A 21,964-nucleotide genomic window follows, 5' to 3' on the forward strand; every position below is an offset into this window, starting at 1 on the left:
TTTTTTTAAAGTATATTTTTGGGGCTTTTTCGCCTTTAATGGAAAGCATAGTTGAGAGAGAGACAGGAAATGGGAAGGCAGAGAGGGGGGGTTGACATGCAGGATAGGGACATTCGATGTGGGATTCAAACTGGGGCTGCCTGCAGTGAGGACTGTAGCCTCAACACATGGGGCGGCTGCTCTACCAACTGAGCTAAACACCACCCCAGAGATGTATTGATTCTTAAATAAACATTAGCCGCCATTGTTAACCACCGTCTGTAGCTCGGCTACTTAATTCAACTGTGCATGCACCAATAGCTCTGCGGTGGTCCTGTTGGTCAGGTAACCCCGCCCCAGCCCCTGGCGTAATCGGTTCTTGGCTATAGACCAGCAAGAAGCTGGTGCTTGTCTGGAACCAGTTTTGAGAGGCGGTGCTTTGGCGGTCATAAAGCAAAGAACTGATGCTACACTAAGTCAGACTCTGGCTCCGACCTAGCGCTGGAGTGGAAAAGGGGTCGAAGAGGCTACAGCCATGCTGACCACATTGTGGGCCTGTGTTTAGAGCTAAGTGGTAATGTTGCCAGAGAAATAGAAAAAGCACCAAAAATAAGTATAGTTCCTGATGAAAATCATATAACTGAGACTTTTCACCAAAGCCTCAAACTCAACCTCTGAGTGGCACTGGAGGAAAAAAATTAACACATCGCTAGAGTCACCAGGATTCATCTGAGAACAGTGACTGTGTGTACTAAGTGCCTGGCAGACCAACACTTCCATCCCATCAGGCTTCCAGCTTGGCTAAAAGCTCATGTACCAAAAGCTGGCAGTGGGCTCCTTCTCAGATTTCCATTTTTATCAGCTGTCAGTTTTTCGACGTGCTGTGCAGCTGCTATTGTTTAGACAACATTTAAGTTTGACGTTTATACATCAGTAAAGTCAGTTCTGGTAGTTGATAGCTGGATAAGGGACGATCGAAGCGCGATGATCATATCAACACTGCACATGTCCTTTTCTTCCTCTCTCTGCAAATGTACAGTGTATGTGTGTGCATGGTTTAATTTTCTACATTTGACAGATACTGGAAAACAAAAAAGCATAGAGAGGTGACAGAGACGGAGGGGAGGGACGGATGTAAATAAACCTACTGAATAAAAAAAAAAAAAAAAAGGTTTCTCAAATTTCTTAGCCCTATTACAAAAACAACATTTATCATAAACATGACACTGGGAGAGATCTGGTTGATGCAGAAAACAGACTGTAACCTGGCTGCTATTAGTCAAGTGGTCAATTAAAATAGCTTCCTTTAAAATAGCTTATTAATGTTGTTTTCTATTTGAAGTGGCCTATTTACCCCTGAACAAACCAATGCTGTTATTTAAGAACAAATGAAAAAGCTTTTCCGTTACATGACAAGGTACATGCAGTTTGTTAAGACATGACCTCAAAGTAGAGTGTTAGATGTGCTAAGAGACGTGCCTTGCCTTGTACGACTTTAAACATGATCAACAGCACTTGTTACTCTGCCGACTTTTCTTTTCATCCCACAAAATAGAGCTCACTCCTTTCTTTATGCTGCTGCATCCATCCTTACTGCGTCTTCATTTTCCAAGCCTTTATTCCTCAGCAGATGTTACTGCCTCCATCTCCACTGACCTGCATGTAAACTACCTCGGATGCCAGGATGCCACTTGATCTTCAAGAGAAAGGTAAACGATGAGGTGTAGAGTAAGTATGGCTCGCACACAGGGAGGTGGGTGTGTTAAGGTCGAAGTTGCTCTCGAACCGTGGATGCATTTACCGGCGCCGACAGACAATACAAACACATGTACAAACATGCACCACACACGCAGACACTCCAGCTGGCAGATCAGTCCTCCTCTGTGTGTGTGTGTTATACTGTGTGTGTGGGTGTGTAGGTAGAGGATTGAGTGACAGCCCAAGGTGACGGTAAGGAACCCTTAGGGAAAGCAGAACAGGACATGGCGTCTGGTTTGGTCTGGCTACCGTCTGCTAGACGTCGGTTCTCGGACCCCTGTTCCTACTCAAGGGAGACCCCATCTCTTGCTGCCACCGTGGAAACAGATGGTTGCCTTGACAATAAGCAGACACACTCGGATTGGCGCGTGCTTTCTCGGGAGGCGCTGGAGGCAGCGAGAGAAGGAGCTGTTGACCGTCTAATGTTTGTGTGTTTTACTTTATTTAAATTGTGTTAGTTTCTTTATTCTGTTGACTTAACTGCATAGGGTCATGTGACGCAAGTTAGAGATAAAGTTAACTTGTGTCTGGATAAATAATCTTTTCAGTCTCTTGGGCATCTCAGCAACTGACACACAGCACCTGATTTATGACATGAAGCAGCACTGAAAACCTGCCAAAACATTATTCCTGCCAGCTCATCTGTTCAAAGTTTCCTGTCAAAACGTTGCTGTAAATTGAATGAATGTACGTGTATTTCATGTTGTTCATTCTCCAGCTATAAATAAATGACTCTGAAGTTCAAGTAAGAGCCACAGTTATGAGTCTTATGGACAGAAGGGAACATTTCCTAACAAGCATGCATCATGTCACGGTGCGATACGTCAAACCGAGGTGTATACCAAAGTAAATGGCCCCAGACATCTTTTTTTTAAATGATGGACCCCTACTTGTCAAGACTAACCATTAAAACTATAATAAGTTCAGATCCCTGGGCGAAATTAAATTTCTCAAAGTTAGGTCCTGCTCTGGAAAAATACATTTAAGAGCCCCTGCTGCACTAGCCATATCTGCGGTATTAGCATAAAAGGCAGGTTTTCATCTGCTGGCTTTAAAACTGAGAGACCCTGGGGGTGTGCTGGCAGAATAATGGACTTTTCAACTTCTTGACTTCATTGCCCTCTGTGGACATGACAGGTAAGACAGAGGGTCGCTGCCTGTGCATGTACATACTGAAGGTGTCGCCTTGAGGAGAAAATTCTGTTTTATTTGCTGTTAAATTACTGGGTTTTGAATTACAAATAATCAGTAATGTCCTATGGTTTTGGATGAGAAGGGAATGTTTAAATCAACAATCCAATATTGGGCAGAGATGACGGCTCCACTTTCATTCATTGAAACAGCAGACATGGAACAATTTTAACAAGTTACATTAGTCAAGTTAGCCAGAGGCGCTGTCCAATTTAGCACAGTACAAGACTAATTGGCTGCTGGAGAGACAGGGGGTAATATTGGGGTCAACTTAACAGAGCCGTGTCTTAAATGGGTAAATGTACCAATGTGTCGCAGTTCCATTTCCTCTTTTTTTCTCTCCATCTGTTTATTTAACGCTCAGCTCTCATTCAAATTCAAATTTGTGCATCAGTTTAGAGGCAGAGTCGTGCTTAAAAGCCCTTGAACGTGTCACATAAGTGGCTAATCAGGGGCGAAAAATAAACACTGGCCCATTTGAATGTGACTAATGTCCCCCCCCCCTCACCCCACCCCCTCCTCTAGTCCAGGAGCACAGGTAGTTCAGCCATGGTTTTGATCATGTCAGAACTAGATGTGGCAACAGTGGGCAGTCTGTTTGATGTGTAAATGGCGCTGTGGAGAGCTGAGCGCAGTTATCTGGTTGATGGTGTTGAAACACACACACACACAGAGCTTGTCCATTTACCTCTGCCTTAAAGGTCAAGCCAGGACAGCAGAACGGCTGTCTTCATTCACTCCTGAAACTGTCACTTACTGTCAGCGAGCGCAGCAGGAGGTGTTACAGGCTCTGGATGTCAGCCTAGACAACAGCTTTAATTTCATCAATAATACATACACGAAAAATGCTGCACTTACAGGCCCCCGCCATTAAAGTAGGCACCCAAGGACTATTCCCGACATTTTTAGTGCTTTTGAAGCGTGAAGACTTAACAAGAAAAAAGTTGTCTGGTGCAAAAAAAATGTTTCGAGCAGTCGTTCTGATTTTTCGTCAGCGTGGACAGACAAGCCAGTAAAAGTTGTCTCCAATCAACTGATCTCTCTAACCTACCTTTTATCCCCGCCCGCTCCTTTGGAGGAAGGGGCTGCGATGCTGCCAATGTAAGCAGCTGCTCATTAGAGAAGCTGCTTAAATGAATTGACAGCCAAAATAGCCTGCTCTGCTCTAGGTGGGAGAGAAGCGCCGTGCTGAAGCGCTAAAAACCACAGCTAATGGCCAATTTACTCTTATGGAAAAACAAGTGGGGGGAAAAAAAACATTTTTCCAAGTATTTCTACTGTACACTAGGTAATCGTATTAAATTGCAGCCGTGTTTATGGAGGGTTGGAAGAAAGCAAGTTTCTCTTCACAAAAGTCTCCATCCATGTAACCCCCCCCCACCCCTGCTCCACCTCATTTATGAGCTTCTTGTTGCAGTGGGATTCAATTGAGTATTTTGTCCAAAGCGAGTGGAAACCAGTGTGGCGCCAGTTCCGGAGGTGCAAGGCGCCTTAAAAGGCAGCGAGCAAAATGAAACTGCACGGATAGACTCTGTGTAACCCCCCAGACCCCCACCTTCAGGCCCTCGGTTAAGTCTAATAGTGTGTAGTGGATGTGAGAGGGTTTGAGACGAGGTCAGAGCAAGGATCACCAACTAATTACAGTGCTGAGGCACTCAGCCTCCGTCAGATTGTTTAGAAAGCATTAGGGGGGAAACATGGGCTTCCCTGGTGCATTGCACATAATTAGTTTGGAGCCAAGGTCACAAACAAACACAAGCACGGGGACAAACAGCATCCATACACATACAAAAGCATTCACAAAGACACACACTCTATTCTTCTCTCCGGCTCGGCTTCCTCTGTCTCGCTCTCTCAGGGGCAACAAGGCACAGCATCTATTAATTTCTTAAATGAATAGCCAACTAATTGATAGTTATTTATTGATGCTCACTTTTTTTTTCATTTATGCGGAACACATGCTCCTTACTATTAATTACCTTTAGTGCGGGGCAAGGAGATGTTAAGTATATTTTAATACACTGATGTATGTGTTTAACAAATTGAATTAACAGAATTCAACCATTAAATTATCATGATTCACGATGTATCTTTTACCCCCTGATTTCCATACAACAATGATCACGTTACCTCATCAATAATTTGATGACTAACTGCTATAGCCGGTGTTACTTTAAGGTCATTTTCCCAGCTGCGAAGACTTGGCATAAGCTTCTTAAACTGTGGCAGAAAATGATGAGTCAGTCGAAAACGTCAAAATAGTTGATGTTTTATAATTTAAAAAAAAGAGAGAGAGAAAGAACTCTGTGCCTTTGTAGATTTTATTTGCTCTGTGAGAAAAAAGCGGCAAAGTCCCTATTGCCTTGGACTGGATGCTTTAATCCAGCATACCCAGATATGGTGGAAGCGTATTTGAGGGAAAGGCAGAAATGAGGATGCCGAGCAACAGCGGCCAGTGTTCAGGGTAAATCTACCGGCGGCCCGGACAGGCACGTTTAGAATTGACAGATGGCTCAACCATGACCGCTGAGAGCGAGGTCGATTAAGAGAGCTGGTGGGCAAAAGGGTTTGGGGAAGAAGTGATGAAACAAAATGAAGTTCGGCGCTGCGGCCTGTGTGCAATTATCTTAGTCTCTGGATGCTGCGGCATGTTTTTAGAATATGCAAGACAATCACATTTCTTTACAACCACACAGAACAGCTCTTTCATACGCGGCGCTCGCACTGTTACAAAGGCCCCGCAGGCTTGACGACTGACATCAATGTCAGCCCGCCCCAACGCAGTCACATTCAACACTGTGCATAGAATTGATTATGTGTCGTGGCATCTCATGCGCACATACGCTAAACTGCGAAGCAATGCCACCTACACTGTTTCTGTACGTTAAATATCCTTCACAGTGGAAAAGCACAGATGTTTGGCAGTGAAGGTCTCAAAATGCACTTCACTGTATGTTTTGTTCAGTCAGACTTGAATGGTGAAGTGGTTTTGTACACATACACCTCAGCACTGAAGTGCATGGCCTTGCCACTTATGTATGTAAGTATGTATCTTCTATCTGTCTATGTATGTATCAATGTATGTATGTATGTATGTATGTATGTATGCATGTATGTATGTATGTATGCATGTATGTATGTATGTATGTATCTACAGTATGTACCTATGTATATGTATGCATCTATATCTATCTTTCTATCCATCCATCCACCTATCCATCTGTCTATGTATGTATCTAGCTGTATATGTGTCTATCTATGTGTTTGTTTGTATCTATCTATCTATGTATGTATGTATATATCTATATCTAGTATGTATGTATGTATGTATGTATCTATATATATATCTATCTATATCCATCCATCATCCATCCATACATCATTCAATTTTCAACTTCTTCATCAAGATTCTTCTGATGGAAATGAAGAGAAATGGGGATTAAGTTAAAGAAACATTTGTAAGACCGGTCCTTGTATAAAAACTATAGCTAAAGCTTTCATTACATAGACACCAGTAACTTACTGTAGGTGACTATTTTCACTCAGAAAACTCAAGCTTGACAGTGCAAAAAGTGAAGTGAATCACAAGCTGTGTGTGTGTGCGTGTGTGTGTGAAAAGAGTTAGTGCTGCTGATACCACAGAGAAGCAACACCCCAGGGGTGCAGCAGCAGCAGCTGCACACAGGTTCCGGCCGCTCTGCGCTCAGTATTTTGGATGAACGATCTCTACGGTATAGGGAGATCCAACCCTTGGGTTATCATTCGTTTCACCTCATATGAAAGTGTAGAAACACTGTACTTGCTGTTTTGAAAGCCAATTGTATAGTTCCTGCCAAGCATGAAAAGGTGGAGACGTGAGGTAAACAGGCAGAGAAGAAAAAAGGTGAGCGTCTAGTGAAGCCAAGAAACCCTGATAAAAGCAGCTGAAGGCTGGTCTCGAATTGCCTATGCAACTTGAAAGATGAAGGACAGCCAGAATGTGTAGAGGCTGGTTATTATTTCTATTTATAAATTAATTATTTAGTCTCAGAAAGATCAGAATAAAAGCAAAAAACACCTATAACCTCTTGAGACTAGCTCAGATAAACCTGCATCTATACAAATAAACAACTTGAGAGGAAGAAATGTACGGGAAAAAGGGGGTGGACAGACTAGACGGAGGAGGGAGTCAGCAGGAGGCTGAGCAGCTACAATGTGTTGGTACAAAAAGTATGAAACCGCGGGTATTTTCATCAAAGTTTATTCTAAGACAGCCTACATCTTCTCAACACGCACGTACACACATGCTTACCTGGATGCCGTCCAGCAGTTTGCTCATGCACCAGAAGCTGTCAGCCTCAATGTTCCTCAGAGCCTCTTCCTGGAGACTGGACACGTCAAAGTTTTCCACTTCCTCCTCTAGAGAAGAGAAAAGAGAACAGAGAGAGAGTGTGTGAGAAATAAGCACTGCGGGAGACAGGCGGAGAGAAACAGCGAGACAGGTGGAGGAAAATGTGAGGGGAAGTTAAAGGTAAAAAGGGAGGGAGAGAAAGAGGGGAGAGACACGCAGAGAGCAATTCAAGTCGACCGGGGCACAGCGGAGGCTCTGTTATAAGGCCACCATTCAGACAGGAGAGCAAGGGAGTCGGAGGTATATGGGAAGGATAAATTCAATGGCGTGAGTGGGCGCAAAGGAAGAGGTAAGGAGGAGGGTTATGAAAGAGATGTAGAGACAGGAATGACAAATTGGAGCTAAAGGAATAAAGAAGGGATGAAGTAATGGAGGGACTTTGGCATCGGAATGTGTGGGAAGAAAATAAATAGTGGACTAATAGAGGGGATGAATGATGATCATCTTTTAAAAACAGTAGGTTTTACATGGCTGCTTTGAACATTGATAAAATGTCACAGTGTCTCCAGGCAGACGGCATAATGGACTTTTTATATCACAGACAGTGAATATATTTAACATATTTTCTTGGGGAAATAAAAGAAATCATGCAACCTTTTAGATGTCTTTGAACTTGCTGAAGTTAGATTACCATACCAGAATCAAGATTGCCAACTTTTCAAGTTTCTCACTTCCTTATGTAGTCTTTTAATCCTTTTTTTTTTTTTTTTTACTTTATTCAATTTAACATAAGCTGCTGTAAAAGAGTGACAATTATGAGGAGTGAGGTACAGGTAGGAGGAGAAATGGCCTGGAAATACTGTATGTAAAAGCGGAATTAGGGTTGGGACGTATCCTAAAAACACACAGCAGGCTGCATAGAGGAAAATCATTTCCAAGCAGCGAGCACATCCAGAGTCCCCCAGTCATCTCCAGCGGGTGACTTCAGCGATGGGTGTCATCAGATGTCATTAACGGCAGCAGTGTGTGACGGACTGCAGGGGCTTTGACGGGCTTCTGACAAGCAGCTGACAGCCAGTGGAGAGGAGATGGGACAAGACTGATTAACAATGATCTAGAGAGAAAAAGGGAAAAGGCAGAGAGAGGGAGGGAGAGAGGCTAGAGAGAAATAGAGAAAGGGAAAGTGTGCGTGTGTGTGTTTGTACGCCTGTGGCTATATTACCAAAAAATGTTGTGTATGTATGTTGTTTGTATTTGTGCGAGCTCGTGCCGTCCTAACACGTACACACTTAACACACATACACAATCGGGACCTGGCAAGCGCCGCATGGTATCCTTGGCAACCCCAGTGGAATGTTGTCAAGGTTGTAATGAGCATGCTCAGTCTGACAGACAGACAGACGGACAGAGAGCTGGCAGTGGGCCAGGACTACAAAGCTACTAACAACTAGGCTGTATGCTTGTGTGTGTACATGTGTGTGTAGTGTGTGTGTATATAGTGTGTAGTGTGTAGTGTGTGTGTATATGTGTGTGTGCCATCTCATCATTGTCTTATCTTGCTTGAAGTGAGGTAAGGGTGGACAGCCAGCAGAAAGAGACTTCATTTCAGTGAGACTTTTTTCATCCTATCACACCCTGACAGATCAAGGCGTCCATTATGTTTGCATAACTACCAGATGTTTAATACCAGATACGGAGGTGGTGGGGTGGGGGGCTGCGTCGTGATTACATGTCACTGAAGTTCAACCGAACCACAATACTCACACAGGCAAAGCGGAAAAAGGAAAAATGCAATAAAGCCGCCGGCTACACATAACAGCCATTACTAGCTCAAAATGTACAGCGATACCATCTAATGAAATCCAATTTTTATGGAATGAGGTATATGAAAAAAAAAAAAAAAAAACATTGCAATGAGAAGTGTAAATATATTTAGAGAGGAGCAGGTCAGCCATAAAAAAATATGAGTCACAGACAGCTGATGGGATGAATACTCACAATATTTCTCTTCTGCCGAAAAATTGAGGCCACAGCAGAAGTCAACTACAATCAACTAGACTTAAATGTAGTCCAGGAACAGCTGTTATAACAGCGCCGAGACAAAAGAAGCCGCCATCTGACCAATTTGAAGCCAGTATTTAATTTGATAGCTCCTCTATAGTGATGCAGAAGACAATGACGACACATTAATGCGGGCTTCTCTCTCTACGGGACGCTGCGAGGCCGTGGGAATTAAATTTGTAGTTGAAAAGATTAATTGTAAACAGGCCGACTGGCAATTGGTGCGGTGTCATTGCTGATTAACAAGGTGATGAGAGCGCCGCTGCTCCGGCGTTCGGGGAGACCCAGAGTATCCCAAAGTCTCAAATCAGTCTTTGTCGTGGCTAAAGCTTTCGCTGTCGGGCGCGGTTCCAAACCCAGACCTTGACTCTGGAGCAGATTAGAAGGGACAGCTGCTTCCAGGAGTCCAGTGGTCGGACTGAAATTGGGCATAGCTCATCACAATAACAAGGACACATGAGAGGGAAAGGAGGGAGGGGAGGGATGGAGAGGAAGAGAGAGGCCGTGCGGTGGGAGTGACTGGACTCATTCGGTGTGGCAGGAAAACAAAGCAACAGTGCCCCCTGTGAGCGCTACGCGGCACTGACGCTGACCGACCGTGCACGGATGAACGCTTAAAAACAGTCGGAGCTCGGGGTTGTTAGTCATTTTCATGGTCAGCTGGTCCAGGTGGCTGTATTGTATCTGTTCACACTTTAAAGGATAAAAGAATCAAAGCTGCCATGATTTCACAATCTACATTCAACATTCACCAGCCACCTGATCCACCTGTTTCTCTAGTTGTGTAAAATAACAAAGAAAAAAAGCTCCATAAGGTCGACGGCGGGGGCCACCTTGAACGTTCAAGACTCTGCGTCTCAGTTGACCTGGCTCTCAGAAGAAGAAGAAATTGCTAATTACCTACACAGGATCAATGTCTGGGTATGAATTCCTTCAAGATATTCTCTTGGTAATTACCGCTGGAGCTCTGCCTCCGCGCAGACGACCAGCTGACAATACGCCTGTCTGGGACGTGATCCGTGTCTCTGAAGAAATGCTTCACAAATAAGGACCTGGGGAATTTGTGGAAGTTCAGGCTTCGCTGAGCCCTTGCATCAGAGAATAAGAGTCTCAGTGGCTTTAGCTCCGTCTGAGATGTTGCTCCAAAATAATCTTTCGCCAAATAATATTCTCCTGGCTGTCCAGACGGGCGGGTCAGACACACACTAACCTTGGTGGAGGACCTTGTTTGATCCGACTCTCCCATGAGACACTCGCAAACTTCCACGCGGGCTTTCTGAAGACGGGCATGTTGTTGTGATCAAATTGGCAGAACAGCACAGGGCCACAGACTTGGAGGCATAGCCAAGGAGCACCACATGCATTTATGCACACAGATACACATGGCATTGAAACTGATTACAGGGAGGTGATTGTCTGCTTGAGAGTAGGAATCATCATAGGATTTCTTTGATGTTTGTTCTCGATTTGACAGATACAGAGGGAAATGATTAATGTAGGAATCTAAACAACACAAATTTGAGGTCAATTATTATTCTTTTGACATGGTTTCAGCTCTGCCGCTTCATGTCTCCTCCATCCGTGCACCTCCATCTCTTTTAACACCTTGATTTTCCTCTGATATCCTCTGGATGTGTCTGTTGGAGCTCTTCCTCTCTTCCTTCTCCTTTGTTCCCTTCACTTCTGCCATTTGACATCTCTTCTGTTGCCACTGCTACCCTGCTTCTCCGAGCCCGCCAACCCCCCCTCCACACCCCTTCCACTCCCTTCGCCTTCTTCACCTCTCTTCCTATTGGCCACCGCGCCGGTTTCCTGCCAGGCCCCAGGGCTCATTTCCTGTTTGTCCTGGCGCGGGGGGCAACTTGTCCGGAGAGACCAACTGCTTGGTCGCTGCCAGCTGTGAGCACTTGGCACAGCTTGGCATGCGGAGCCGGGTTACACCTCCAGAGACCGAGTACGGGCACCTACATACAACCGAGTACACACACACATACACACACTCACTCATGCACGCGCGCGCCTGTGCTGCCATCTGCTCTTTACAACTATGGGCCACAAGGTAATGTGATGTAAGATGATAAACGAGCTAGATTGTCCTGATGTAATCATAAAGTGTGTGCGATGCGCATGGTGTGTGTGTGTCTGTGCAGACAGCAATTGGCAATGAAAAAACAGTCCTGTCTGACAACCTTCTGTTGGTTCAGATTAATCACGAGCTAACCTGAGTTGCCGACCGCCACGGAGAGAAAGAGAGTGCGATTTGCTTTTAACATCTCACCAACCACAGCTTATAAGATCCCATTAAGTGGTGCAGTCATTACTTATCATTTACAGCAGCACTTACGGTTTAATCTAATGAATCCAATGACTCGCTATTTGGGTGTTGAATCCAAACATTTCACAATCCACTCTCCACCTTGCAGAGTTACACGCGGGCAACAAAGCCTGAAGCCTCGATGCACGCTGGCTGCTCGTCAAACATGTACAGTAACGCCTCCACCTCCCAGAGATCTGTGACAAAACGCCCTGCTCCACCTCTCACTCACACTGCAGCAACTTAAAAAAAATAAATAAAGAAAGAAAATAAAGAATGTGATTTCCCCACCGTGGCACAATTAGTGCGATAACACCACTGTTAATGAGAGCTGAACATTTTCCAGAGAGGTGGCATTCATACTGTTGGATAATTAAGGTTGAGAGTCGACCTGGCAAACCTGGTGTCGCCAACACATCGAGAGAGAGAGAGCGTGCGCGTGCAGACACACACACACACACACACACACACATTTGCACATACAGTTAAATATGCAGGAGCACAGGAGATCTGAGCGCAATGAGAATAGAATTATGGCAGCGTGAGAAACAGGATGTGAAGATATGAAAATAGACAGCTGGAGGTGAAGGAAGGTAGACGTATGAGGATGTGTGTGTGTGTGAGAGAGAGAGAGCAAGAAAACAGGTGGAAGTGATGAGTGGAGGTGAAAATTTGTTTTTCTTATTTCTTTTTCTCTCACATAATTTGAGGAAATTATCAAAAGCAAACCTTTATTTTCTCGAATCTTCAGGTTCATGAGACTTATATATAGCCTGCTGCTGTCTAGTTTCCAAAAAAGCCAAGCCCTGTGCCTTTCTTTCATACTTCTTAGAAGTTACGAGGTTTTTTTCTTCAAAGAACACTGCAAAGCTTAGTCATTGAAAGTGCTGAACTTCAGCCTCTCAAGCGATAAGATACGCTTTAGGCCCCCCAAAATCTACACAATCACTCCAACAATTTTCTCATCTCCCACTATCTGCACCATGAGCCTTGTGTCCATACATCAAACAGCAGGCCCCCACAGCTGTTGGCGAGATAATGTAAGTCCTTGACATCAAATGGAACACAGCTATTAATACCATATCTGCCTATGTGCAGACACATAATGATCCACTTGCCCCCGAGGTAAGATGGTGTCTTGCGTGCGGAAGCTTAAAGTGTTTAATGTTAAAAAGGACCACCGCATTGCATTAACTGTTGCTGCCGCTGCCAATGTCTCCCATTCCCACCACCATCACAGCCATCCCTCATACGAGCCCTGTGGCGCATGTGTTCAGCAACAGAACGCGTGGTTCCATGTGTGTGCAGCTTGTACTCTGCCATCATGTACTGTAACCATGGCGATGCCAGAGAGACGCAGCAACACCGCCTAGGAATTAGGGTCTGTTTGTGTTTTCCAGCTCCGTGGTGACACTGTGCAGAAGGAGCAGAGGGCGATTGTGATCAATAGCCCCGAATCACAGCTGGAGCGGCAGGATGGCTCCTGGTAAAGCTTTCATCATCCATACACACTGCGAAAGGGGAGGGGGACATGAGGAGCTTCTTTTGGCCACGAAGGCTCAAAGTGTCAAATAGCATAAAGACATGAGGGTCCTGTTTAGTTTAGTCTCTTTATGCAGCCAGTTGTGGATTGGTTTCTGTTTCCATTATTTACAAACACTCACCACATACCAACTCACTTCACTGTACAATTATAGCATGCTTTTCAAAACTGGGTTTTACAAATTCAGGCTTAACCAATCCAGTTAATTCTGATCCAGCTGATTTGGATCCTTTGAGTACAAGAGTAGATGGAAAACACGGTTGGATTTAAGCCTCACTTTGTTGTACTTTGAATAAGTTTAAAGCAGAAGTAAGCGGAATATTTGTGTAATATAAGTCTTAAATAGTTATATCTTCCGACGGCAATCACTTACATAGAGTGTTTGGTCTGAAACACGGGTCTGTCAGTCACTCTGCTCTGCTGTAAGCCGAGGAGAAAACTTTCCTTGTATCCTACAAGCTTTATCCAATGAGGAGAGAGAGCGGCATAAAGGGGCGGTCCTCTCTGTGTGTGCAGCCAAGGGATGCGCGTGAATGTGGTGACGTAGGGACGAGGACCAATAGATCCATGACGAGGGCGGGCAATGCTAACTCCATCGGCTGACAAGAAGTTAGCCAAAACGACCGGATCGCTTACTTCTGCTTTAATGTTCAAACTAAAAGTTTTAATGCAAGATGGGACACCATTTTATCATTTAACACAGAATCTCACAGTATTACAATATCTGCATGGTGTCGTTTTATATTTCATTATGTATAAATACAGGTTATTAAACTGCGACAATTACATAAAGTCGTCGTATTGATTTCTTTATAACCACCCAGTTCTCATTTATAATCATAATTATGTCAGCTTTCTTTCATTGAGAAAGCTATTTGTATGTGAAAATGGGCTGCTGCTGCTGTGAATGCCTGAGTTTTAACTTCACTGAGTAGCAAAATAATCTGTCAACCAACTAAACACTCATCACCATTCATTTCGATTTTAACTCAATTTATCTGCCGAAAAAAAGCCAAACCTTTTCACTTCTTTTTAGGTTTGAAGGCAGCCCGGTTGTTTGTGTCCTCATTGAAAATTGTTAGTCAAACAAAACAGGCACTTTGAAGACACACACACAGTCAGTTACACCATTTTCTATTCAACCTACCATTTTAGGTAGTAGAAGTTAAACATATTACTCTGTAATACATATAAATACAATGGTTTAGTCACAAACATAACTGTTATATGCAGCCCTACTACAAATGTTAAAAGTGAGTTAGCATGTGATTTATGTTCATCGTTACTGATCATTATTTCACATAGTCACAAAACTGCTGAGGAGACTTTTCTTGACAGGTACTTATACTACAGATAAGCTTTTCTGCCTCTGTTTACTTCTTGTTATGCCTCATAAAATGCTCTTTGTGCTGCCTTGTTATTGGAAAGTGCTATACAAACAAACTTGTCCTACACTTGCATCATAGGCATTCATGTGTATACAAAGCTTGGGGACGAATTATAGAAGTGGTTGTGTTGATGTGTTGTCCAACTATGACAAAAGTCAGCAGTGTTTATAGTTGTTCCAACACTTGAAGTGCCAAGAGAGGAGGAAGTGTATGGGACGTGTATTTTTCAGACACTGTCTCCACTGGCAGGCATATAATCAACTGTTCATATTAAAAAATGGAAATAGTTAAGTCTAGAATGAAAAATGAGCTTGAAGAAGTTAAACGCTGTCTCCCTTGTCACCTCTTGCACAGCTAACCAATCGCGACGTGAAGTAGATTTGAATGTTACATTCTTGGTTTGAGGAGATTAAAATTAACCTCTGCTAATCTGATGTGAGAGAGGCAGAGGGGAAGTACACCCAGATCCTTCATAATAAACCTATTGTAACATCACTCTATGTGGTGTGTATTATATTGGACAATAACTGATGACTATTGTGACTAATGGTTTCTGGGTACGTGGGAACTGTTGGATAGTTTAATGTTATTCATTTAAAGGCCAACACTGTGAGATAAGTGTAGAGAAGAGAGAGTAAAGAGCAGAACTGGTTATGAACCAATGCCAATTATGTCATTATAACGCATATTGATTTTTAATGCTGCTGAGCGTCTCTATCCAAATGGACAGTTTAGTTTGACTCCAACAAGTGCAGCATATAGTTATGTATACTAATGTTTTTCAGCAAACATATAGCAAAATAAGTTGCATCTGGAGACGCTGTGCGATCCACATCCACACATCTGCCAAAGATCAGTCACGGAACAACGTGGTCTGACATACTGTCTCGTTAAGAGTTATTCTGAGGGAGCGCTCGGTGGGCGAGTGGTTAGAGAGCACGTCCCATGTCGGCATATGCCTGCGGCCCTGATCGCCGGTTCAACTCCCAACAGAGATGATCCTTTGCGCATGTCACTCCCCTAGTCTCTCTCCCTGCTTTCCTGTCTCTCTATACTGTCCTATCAAATAAAAGCTAAAAAGAAATCAATGCCTTAAGTGTGATCTCTTTTTCTTTTTCTTGTGCCAGAGGTCCAGAGTGTTGGTGTTATGACCATAATTGTCAAGACAGATTGGTTTGGGCCTTTTTTTGTCGGCCTGTGTCTGTATTTGTGTTTATTTGTTTTCTTCTTTTGGTGTTCTGTTGCCTGTTTGATACGTGTATCTGTGTGGGTGTGTTTGTGGGGATGCCACCTGGATGAGGGGTGTTGGGTGGGGTTCACAACTTTTGTAAGAAATGTTTAACCAATGATATCAATGTTTTTGATATTGAAAAATGAATGAATGATAAATAAAAAAAATAGATTTTTTTAAGAAAGCTTAAAAGAAAAATGCTTAAAACACCACATATTCAAAAAAAAAGAAAGAAAAAGATTTATCCTCACTCAGGTTTGCTGGAATCACCTGATTTGAAAATGTAATGAGAGAAGCTCAACTACTTGATCACAGTCTCATATAAACATTTCTTAATCACATACACTGCTGGATTCATTGGCGGCACAGTAAGCCTGCCTGCCTTAATGTAGGCCTTTAGGAACTGAGGGAAAGTTTCTTGAGATGTAAGCTAAGGATCAGTCCATTAAGTCATTAGTGTGTAATCTGCAGGCTTAGTTAGGAAAAAAAACATTAGGGGAGCAGTAATAAGCAGACATTATGAACAGCAGTCGACACATTTAAACACACAGGCAGCCGATGTGCAGAGTGGTGAGACATACACTATCCAGACGCGCACACGCCTGTTGCTGTGCAGTGTGTGTATACGTGTCCGGATCCCCCTGAGCGTGCACGGTCGAGTGTGTCTTTGTGCATGAGTGCCATTGTTTCAAACATGGCCACATATTTGAAATGTGTGTTTACATGCGTGTGTGTGTGCGCGTATGTGCACATGGTCATGATGCAACCCAAAACACCACACGCCACCAGCGCCACAGCACGGTAAGATGACTGTTTCAATTGCCTCCAATTGCATCAGGTCAAGCGGAACGCGTCTCGCTGGTGACAGAATGATAAAACAGATTTTCTTTTTTCCAATCACACGGCTGACAAAGAGAACGAGAAATAGAGACTTGGAGAGATCTGAGGCTTCTTGGTGAGGAGAGTTTCAATTTATGGCTTTTTATAGTCAAGTAATTAACTTAATCTAAAAATATTCAATAACCCCAGCGATTATTCACAGCAGATAAATCATTTTTTGACAGAACTATTTCTCCGGATCATTTCAGAGCTCTATTGCTTTTTATCAGGAGCAATGAGAGAATCTCTGGTATTATGGGGAAATAAGATCAGGTCGGACGCAGATGAAAGCAAAGCTGTTGATTCTCGGCTTTATATACCCTATTGTCAAGCACTGACAGTGGTCTGTGTGATTCCACTGGTCATCTCGACACCACAGGCCAAAACATGCAAGGCTCTCGACGCACATTTAAAAAGCAACAAAAACAAATGTGCTACACACACACTGCCTTTGCAAATGGATAGCCAGGGGGGTTTTTCCATTTAACACCATATTACATTTTTGTAATTACATTTCCTGTCTCTACCTGCTGAACGGCGAGCTCTGTGAATAAAACAATTACCACGCTTTTAGCCTATTCTCTGTCACGTATTTAGATTTTACAAAACGACTGTATGATCAGTGCGTTCAGTGGGTTTTTAAAAGGCTAAAATACATCCTCACGTAGCCATCGCCTCAGGGCTGAAACAGTAGCCCGTTTCAAAAGTGCAAAGTCAATTAGTGAATACACATAGCTGCGAATATTCACATAAGAGAGAGAAACAAGGATGGGGAAAAGTATATCACGACAAAACACAGAGCAAGACTATTTACATCATATGTCTGGTCCTAATTATGGCACTTCATGCCAAAAGCTGCTACTGGCCCTTCTAGTGTTTTGTGTGTTCCTCCGTTTTAAATGAAGAAATGTATGTCTGTATTATCAGTATTGTCTCCATGTTGTCCATGTGTTTACCTATGTCGTCCTGTGTTCCAAGCTCCTTCTGTGATCTGTATTTGTGAATTTTGTGTTGGGACTACAGATGGAAATTAGCTGTTGATGCTAAATCTGGTGCAACCATCTTTTTGTTGCTCTATATAATTGGTCAATGGTATTGTACTAAACTAAATAAACTAAACTAAAAAATAATGTCTACTCCACTTATTGCATAACACTTGTGTGATTTAGAACCAGCTACAAGTATAGGATATATCACTTATGATACAATTTATTTTAATTAGACTTTACCTTTATTTATTTTAACAAGAATGCTTGGTATTTTCACCTGTCTCTCCCATTTCCCTGTTTTTCTTGTCCTAATGGCACATTATTTAACTATGCTTAGTATTATATAAAAAGAAATGTTTAAATTAACATTTATTGGAAAGGTATTGCTATTTGATTCTGATTTATTGCAGGGTGTTTATGAATTTCAATTTTATTTTATTTTTTTCAGTCAAAATAGGCATTAGCCCTTTGGATAAAGTCTCACAACAAGTAAAAAGCTGTTGGGCACTGCTGCTGATATGTAGATGGATACACTAAAACACAAATAATCAGATATATGTAATGAATACAATCCGTCTCCTTGTAAACAAGCTTCCTTGTTTGTGGAGGTCGAGGGAATGTGGTGAGCTTAGAAATGAATGCGCGTGGCAACAAAGTTACAGACGCAGAATCAAGACGTTAAATGTGCTTTAAACTGAAGATGCAAGGACACCAAGTGTAACTTCTTTAAGGAGAAAGAAGTGGAAGATAAACATAAAGTGGCAACCATCAAAAGTCTGAAATAAAAGAGCATGTTTCAGGGGAATAAAGAGACATTTATACAGGGAAAGGTGGCGAGAGACAGAGACTAAGGGTCAAAACCACACAGCCGATCCAATTTCTGCCTGTCCAAATGCTATTACTTAACCCCAGAAACATGGTGATTGGAGTCTAAGCCGAACAGAGGAGTGGGGACTGAGACAAAGCTCAAGCCAAAAGGAAAGACAAAGAGAGACAACGTCAGAGAAAATAGAAGAACAAATCTCAAACTGTCTGGGGGAAAATAATGCCTACACCGAGTCAATAATCTCAGCAAATGATTAAAGCAGGAGAAATTAGAGAAAGCAAAAGTAGATAAAGACCAAAGTAGAAAAGACAGTGTTCCTGCTGGATGTCAGCAGCTGTGCTTGGGCAATCACTAAGCAGCTCATTAGAGCTAATAACAGCCGTTAATCAGAGAGGGACTTAGAATAGAAGGCTCAACCAACAGTGACCAGACCACGGGGAGAAAGGAGCCGATATTTGTTAACCGCCTACTGGCCAAGATCCACTCCACAGACTTCTCAATTTATAGATGGACAAACAGGCAGATGGGTGACGTGGAGAAGAGAAGAGAAGAGAAGAGAAGAGAAGAGAAGAGAAGAGAAGAGAAGAGAAGAGAAGAGAAGAGAAGAGAAGAGAAGAGAAGAGGGAAAACAAACACAGATAGGAGCGGCAGAAGCGCTGTAATCCCCTGATGTGAGGGGTGCAAATGAAATACAAATGAGCACTGCATATTACAGCGTGGCAGAGCCCGCTGTGCCACGACGAAAGCCCCATGCCAGTGGACAAACAACAGATCAGAGAGGAGATATATGGGGGAAATGTGGAGAAGACAAGGAGGGAGTCTAAGAAGAAAAGACAAGTGGAGAAGATACAATATTATGCTGAAAGGGCCAAAATGCACAAAAAGCATGTGTGCCTACTAGCATGAAAGAAAACACAGCTGCTGAGTAGAGAATATACTGTGCAGCAGATGGACCTGGGCAGAGGAAATGGTAATCCACATAGTTAGTTAGACGTAAGGCGCTGTTTTCATCAAACATGTTTGAACTGGTCTCCTTACATAGGAGGTTTCAGCTTCAGTCTATGTTCTGTTCTGTGTATGTGTATGTGTGTGTGTGTGTGTGTGTTGCACTCCTGCAGGCATTCTATAACAACTGACTGACACTCTCCTTCTTCCATCTTCCCAGTTTTATCCCAGGGTGCTCCATCTAGCTAGTCTATCTGCAGTGCTACACCCCCCTGCATCACACACACACACACACACACACACACACACACACACACACACACACACACACACACACACACACACACACACACACACACACACACACACACACACACACACACACACACACACACACACACACACACACACACACACACACACACACACACACACACACACACAATACAGAGTCTGTAATACGTATGGAAAAGATCCCTGCTGCTCATTCACTTCATCCAGCAGAGTTTCTATCTGTTCTGAAGCACCTTACAAAACAATATTGTGCAGTATACAGAGAAACAGGTGCTCTAAACCACTACTTGTGGTGCATTAGAAACATTGAAGTCCATTACTTACATTACCTCTAACATGAAAGTATTGGGAAACACAAACCACTCTAACGAGTAATATATACAAAACAGAGTACCGGTATGTTTATAAGCGCAACATCTACTAAACAGTCTAGTCCCAGCTAGAGAGAAACATTGAAAAGATTCTACAAATTTCAGTGTGTAAAAATAGTTTTTGTTGAAAAAGAAAATGCACACCACTAATTGAAAATCATCCTTGGACAATAAAGACAACCTGTCAACCACGCACACAAAAAAAGGTTGAGACGATCTCTTCGGTCTTTGTTACTGCACACACTTTTGGTGCTGGCTCTCTTCATCTGGTGTTACTTATCAAAAGTGACAGAAATAGTTGGATGAAAACTAAAAATCAAAAGGAGGCCTGAGAAGATATCCTGCGTGTTTTCTCACCTACACACACACACGCTGAGTCAATCACTGTGTGAAGTAGGCACGCTTGTCCTATTGTCTGTTTCAGAAAAGTTACAACAATTGTCTTTCGCATTTATGCCCACACACACAGTTTTTGACAGATCCTGCAGTAAATGCCAAGCGCGAGGTGCCAGTTTTGTAAATCAGTCGCCCAAATTCATTTTATTTCTCCTCCAAAAACAACAAAATATTATAAGAGGGAACAGTTTTTGGCATTACAGACTTTAAAATGTATATTTTATCTGCTGAATTAAACCAAAAAGGAAGCAAATGCTTTCCTCTATAAAGGCCTTAATTCCTTTTATTTTTTTTGTATCCCCAGTCCTTGTGTGTGGTAAAAAAAACAATAAAACAAGCTGAACAAAGCGATATCCTGCATCTGTATGTGAGCAAAGGATCGATTGGAGCCAATTAAAATGACTGCAGCAGCTAATGCCTACCACACCAGAAGATTTGAATAGAATCCTAAAAAGACTAAAGCCCGACGCCTCCTCACATTTGAAGACAATTTGTTAAAAGCCACTGTTTTAAATCACACACTAGAAGATTTTGTAAAGACTGAGGGTCAGTATTTGCAAGACTAGAATCATTTGAGTTTATTTCCACTCATGCTCCTTCTGGAAGATTAATTTTTTTTATCTTTTCAGCTCTCGAAAATACTACACTATTGATCACAGACAGGCAGCGTAAAATAGAATACATATTAGCAATGTTAGACATTGTATTTTTTTCCTTGAAACCTGGCCAAAGCTGCAGTTTGCTTGTACAACAGCAAAATACATAAACATAATCTTAAAGAAGTCATGTATTAGTTAGTCTGCTATTCTCTACCATTGTTTTAAGAGCGTGTTCTAACTTGTAAAGCACATTTTATAGCAGTGTGGTTAAGATCAACTTTTTAAAACTATGTCAAAGAAAATATAGGTGACTTGAAGTTCTTCTTACTGATGCCGACTTGGAAGTTGCCTTCATAATTTACAAGCGTGCCCCTAAGCAGACACCGGTTGCTCTGCATAAGCAAGTGATAAAAAGCACATTGCGGAAAGAAATACACATTTGTCTCCATTTGTGAAAGCTTAAAGTAGCTTTTTGAGGAAAAAAGCCTGTGTCTGGGGATCAGAGAAGTCTTTACATTTTAAAACGTCTGGTTAAAACATGCACACAGTCGCACACACACAGACGCATCAGGACCTTCATCATGCAAGCATACCACTCTTATTACTCCTCATTCTCTCTGTCTCCCTTAATAAACACAAGGACACGTCCAAACTTCCTGTCTGTACTGATGGCTCTGCTTGGTTGGACACCTTATTTTTATCCTTTACCTCTGTTTGCCCCTCGCTAAGTGGTGTGAGCTGTCTAAATGTCTGAGGCTTCCCTTTTCAAGCCGCTTTCCTTTAGTAAATCACGTTGCCATTTGGAGATGAGCCTCTGCTTCTTTTGCAATAAAAATGAATTTAAAATTTAAAATATACTTAACCTAGAAC

General features: G+C 42.6%; 1 protein-coding gene across 7 annotated transcripts in view; it reads right to left on the reverse strand.

The window, feature by feature from the left end:
- Positions 1–21,964, reverse strand: part of tbc1d22a (TBC1 domain family, member 22a) — a 127,234-nt gene that overhangs the window by 54,887 nt on the left and 50,383 nt on the right. For all 7 annotated transcript variants that reach the window (XM_085768636.1, XM_085768638.1, XM_085768634.1 and 4 more), the window contains one exon: positions 7,220–7,326. In XM_085768636.1, the coding sequence (XP_085624762.1) occupies positions 7,220–7,326 (107 nt within the window). The remainder of the gene's footprint in view (positions 1–7,219; positions 7,327–21,964) is intronic.

The sequence above is a fragment of the Trachurus japonicus genome, chromosome 23 (assembly GCF_045865225.1).
Source record: "Trachurus japonicus isolate A0001 chromosome 23, Traja_1.0".
Lineage (NCBI taxonomy): Eukaryota > Metazoa > Chordata > Actinopteri > Carangiformes > Carangidae > Trachurus > Trachurus japonicus.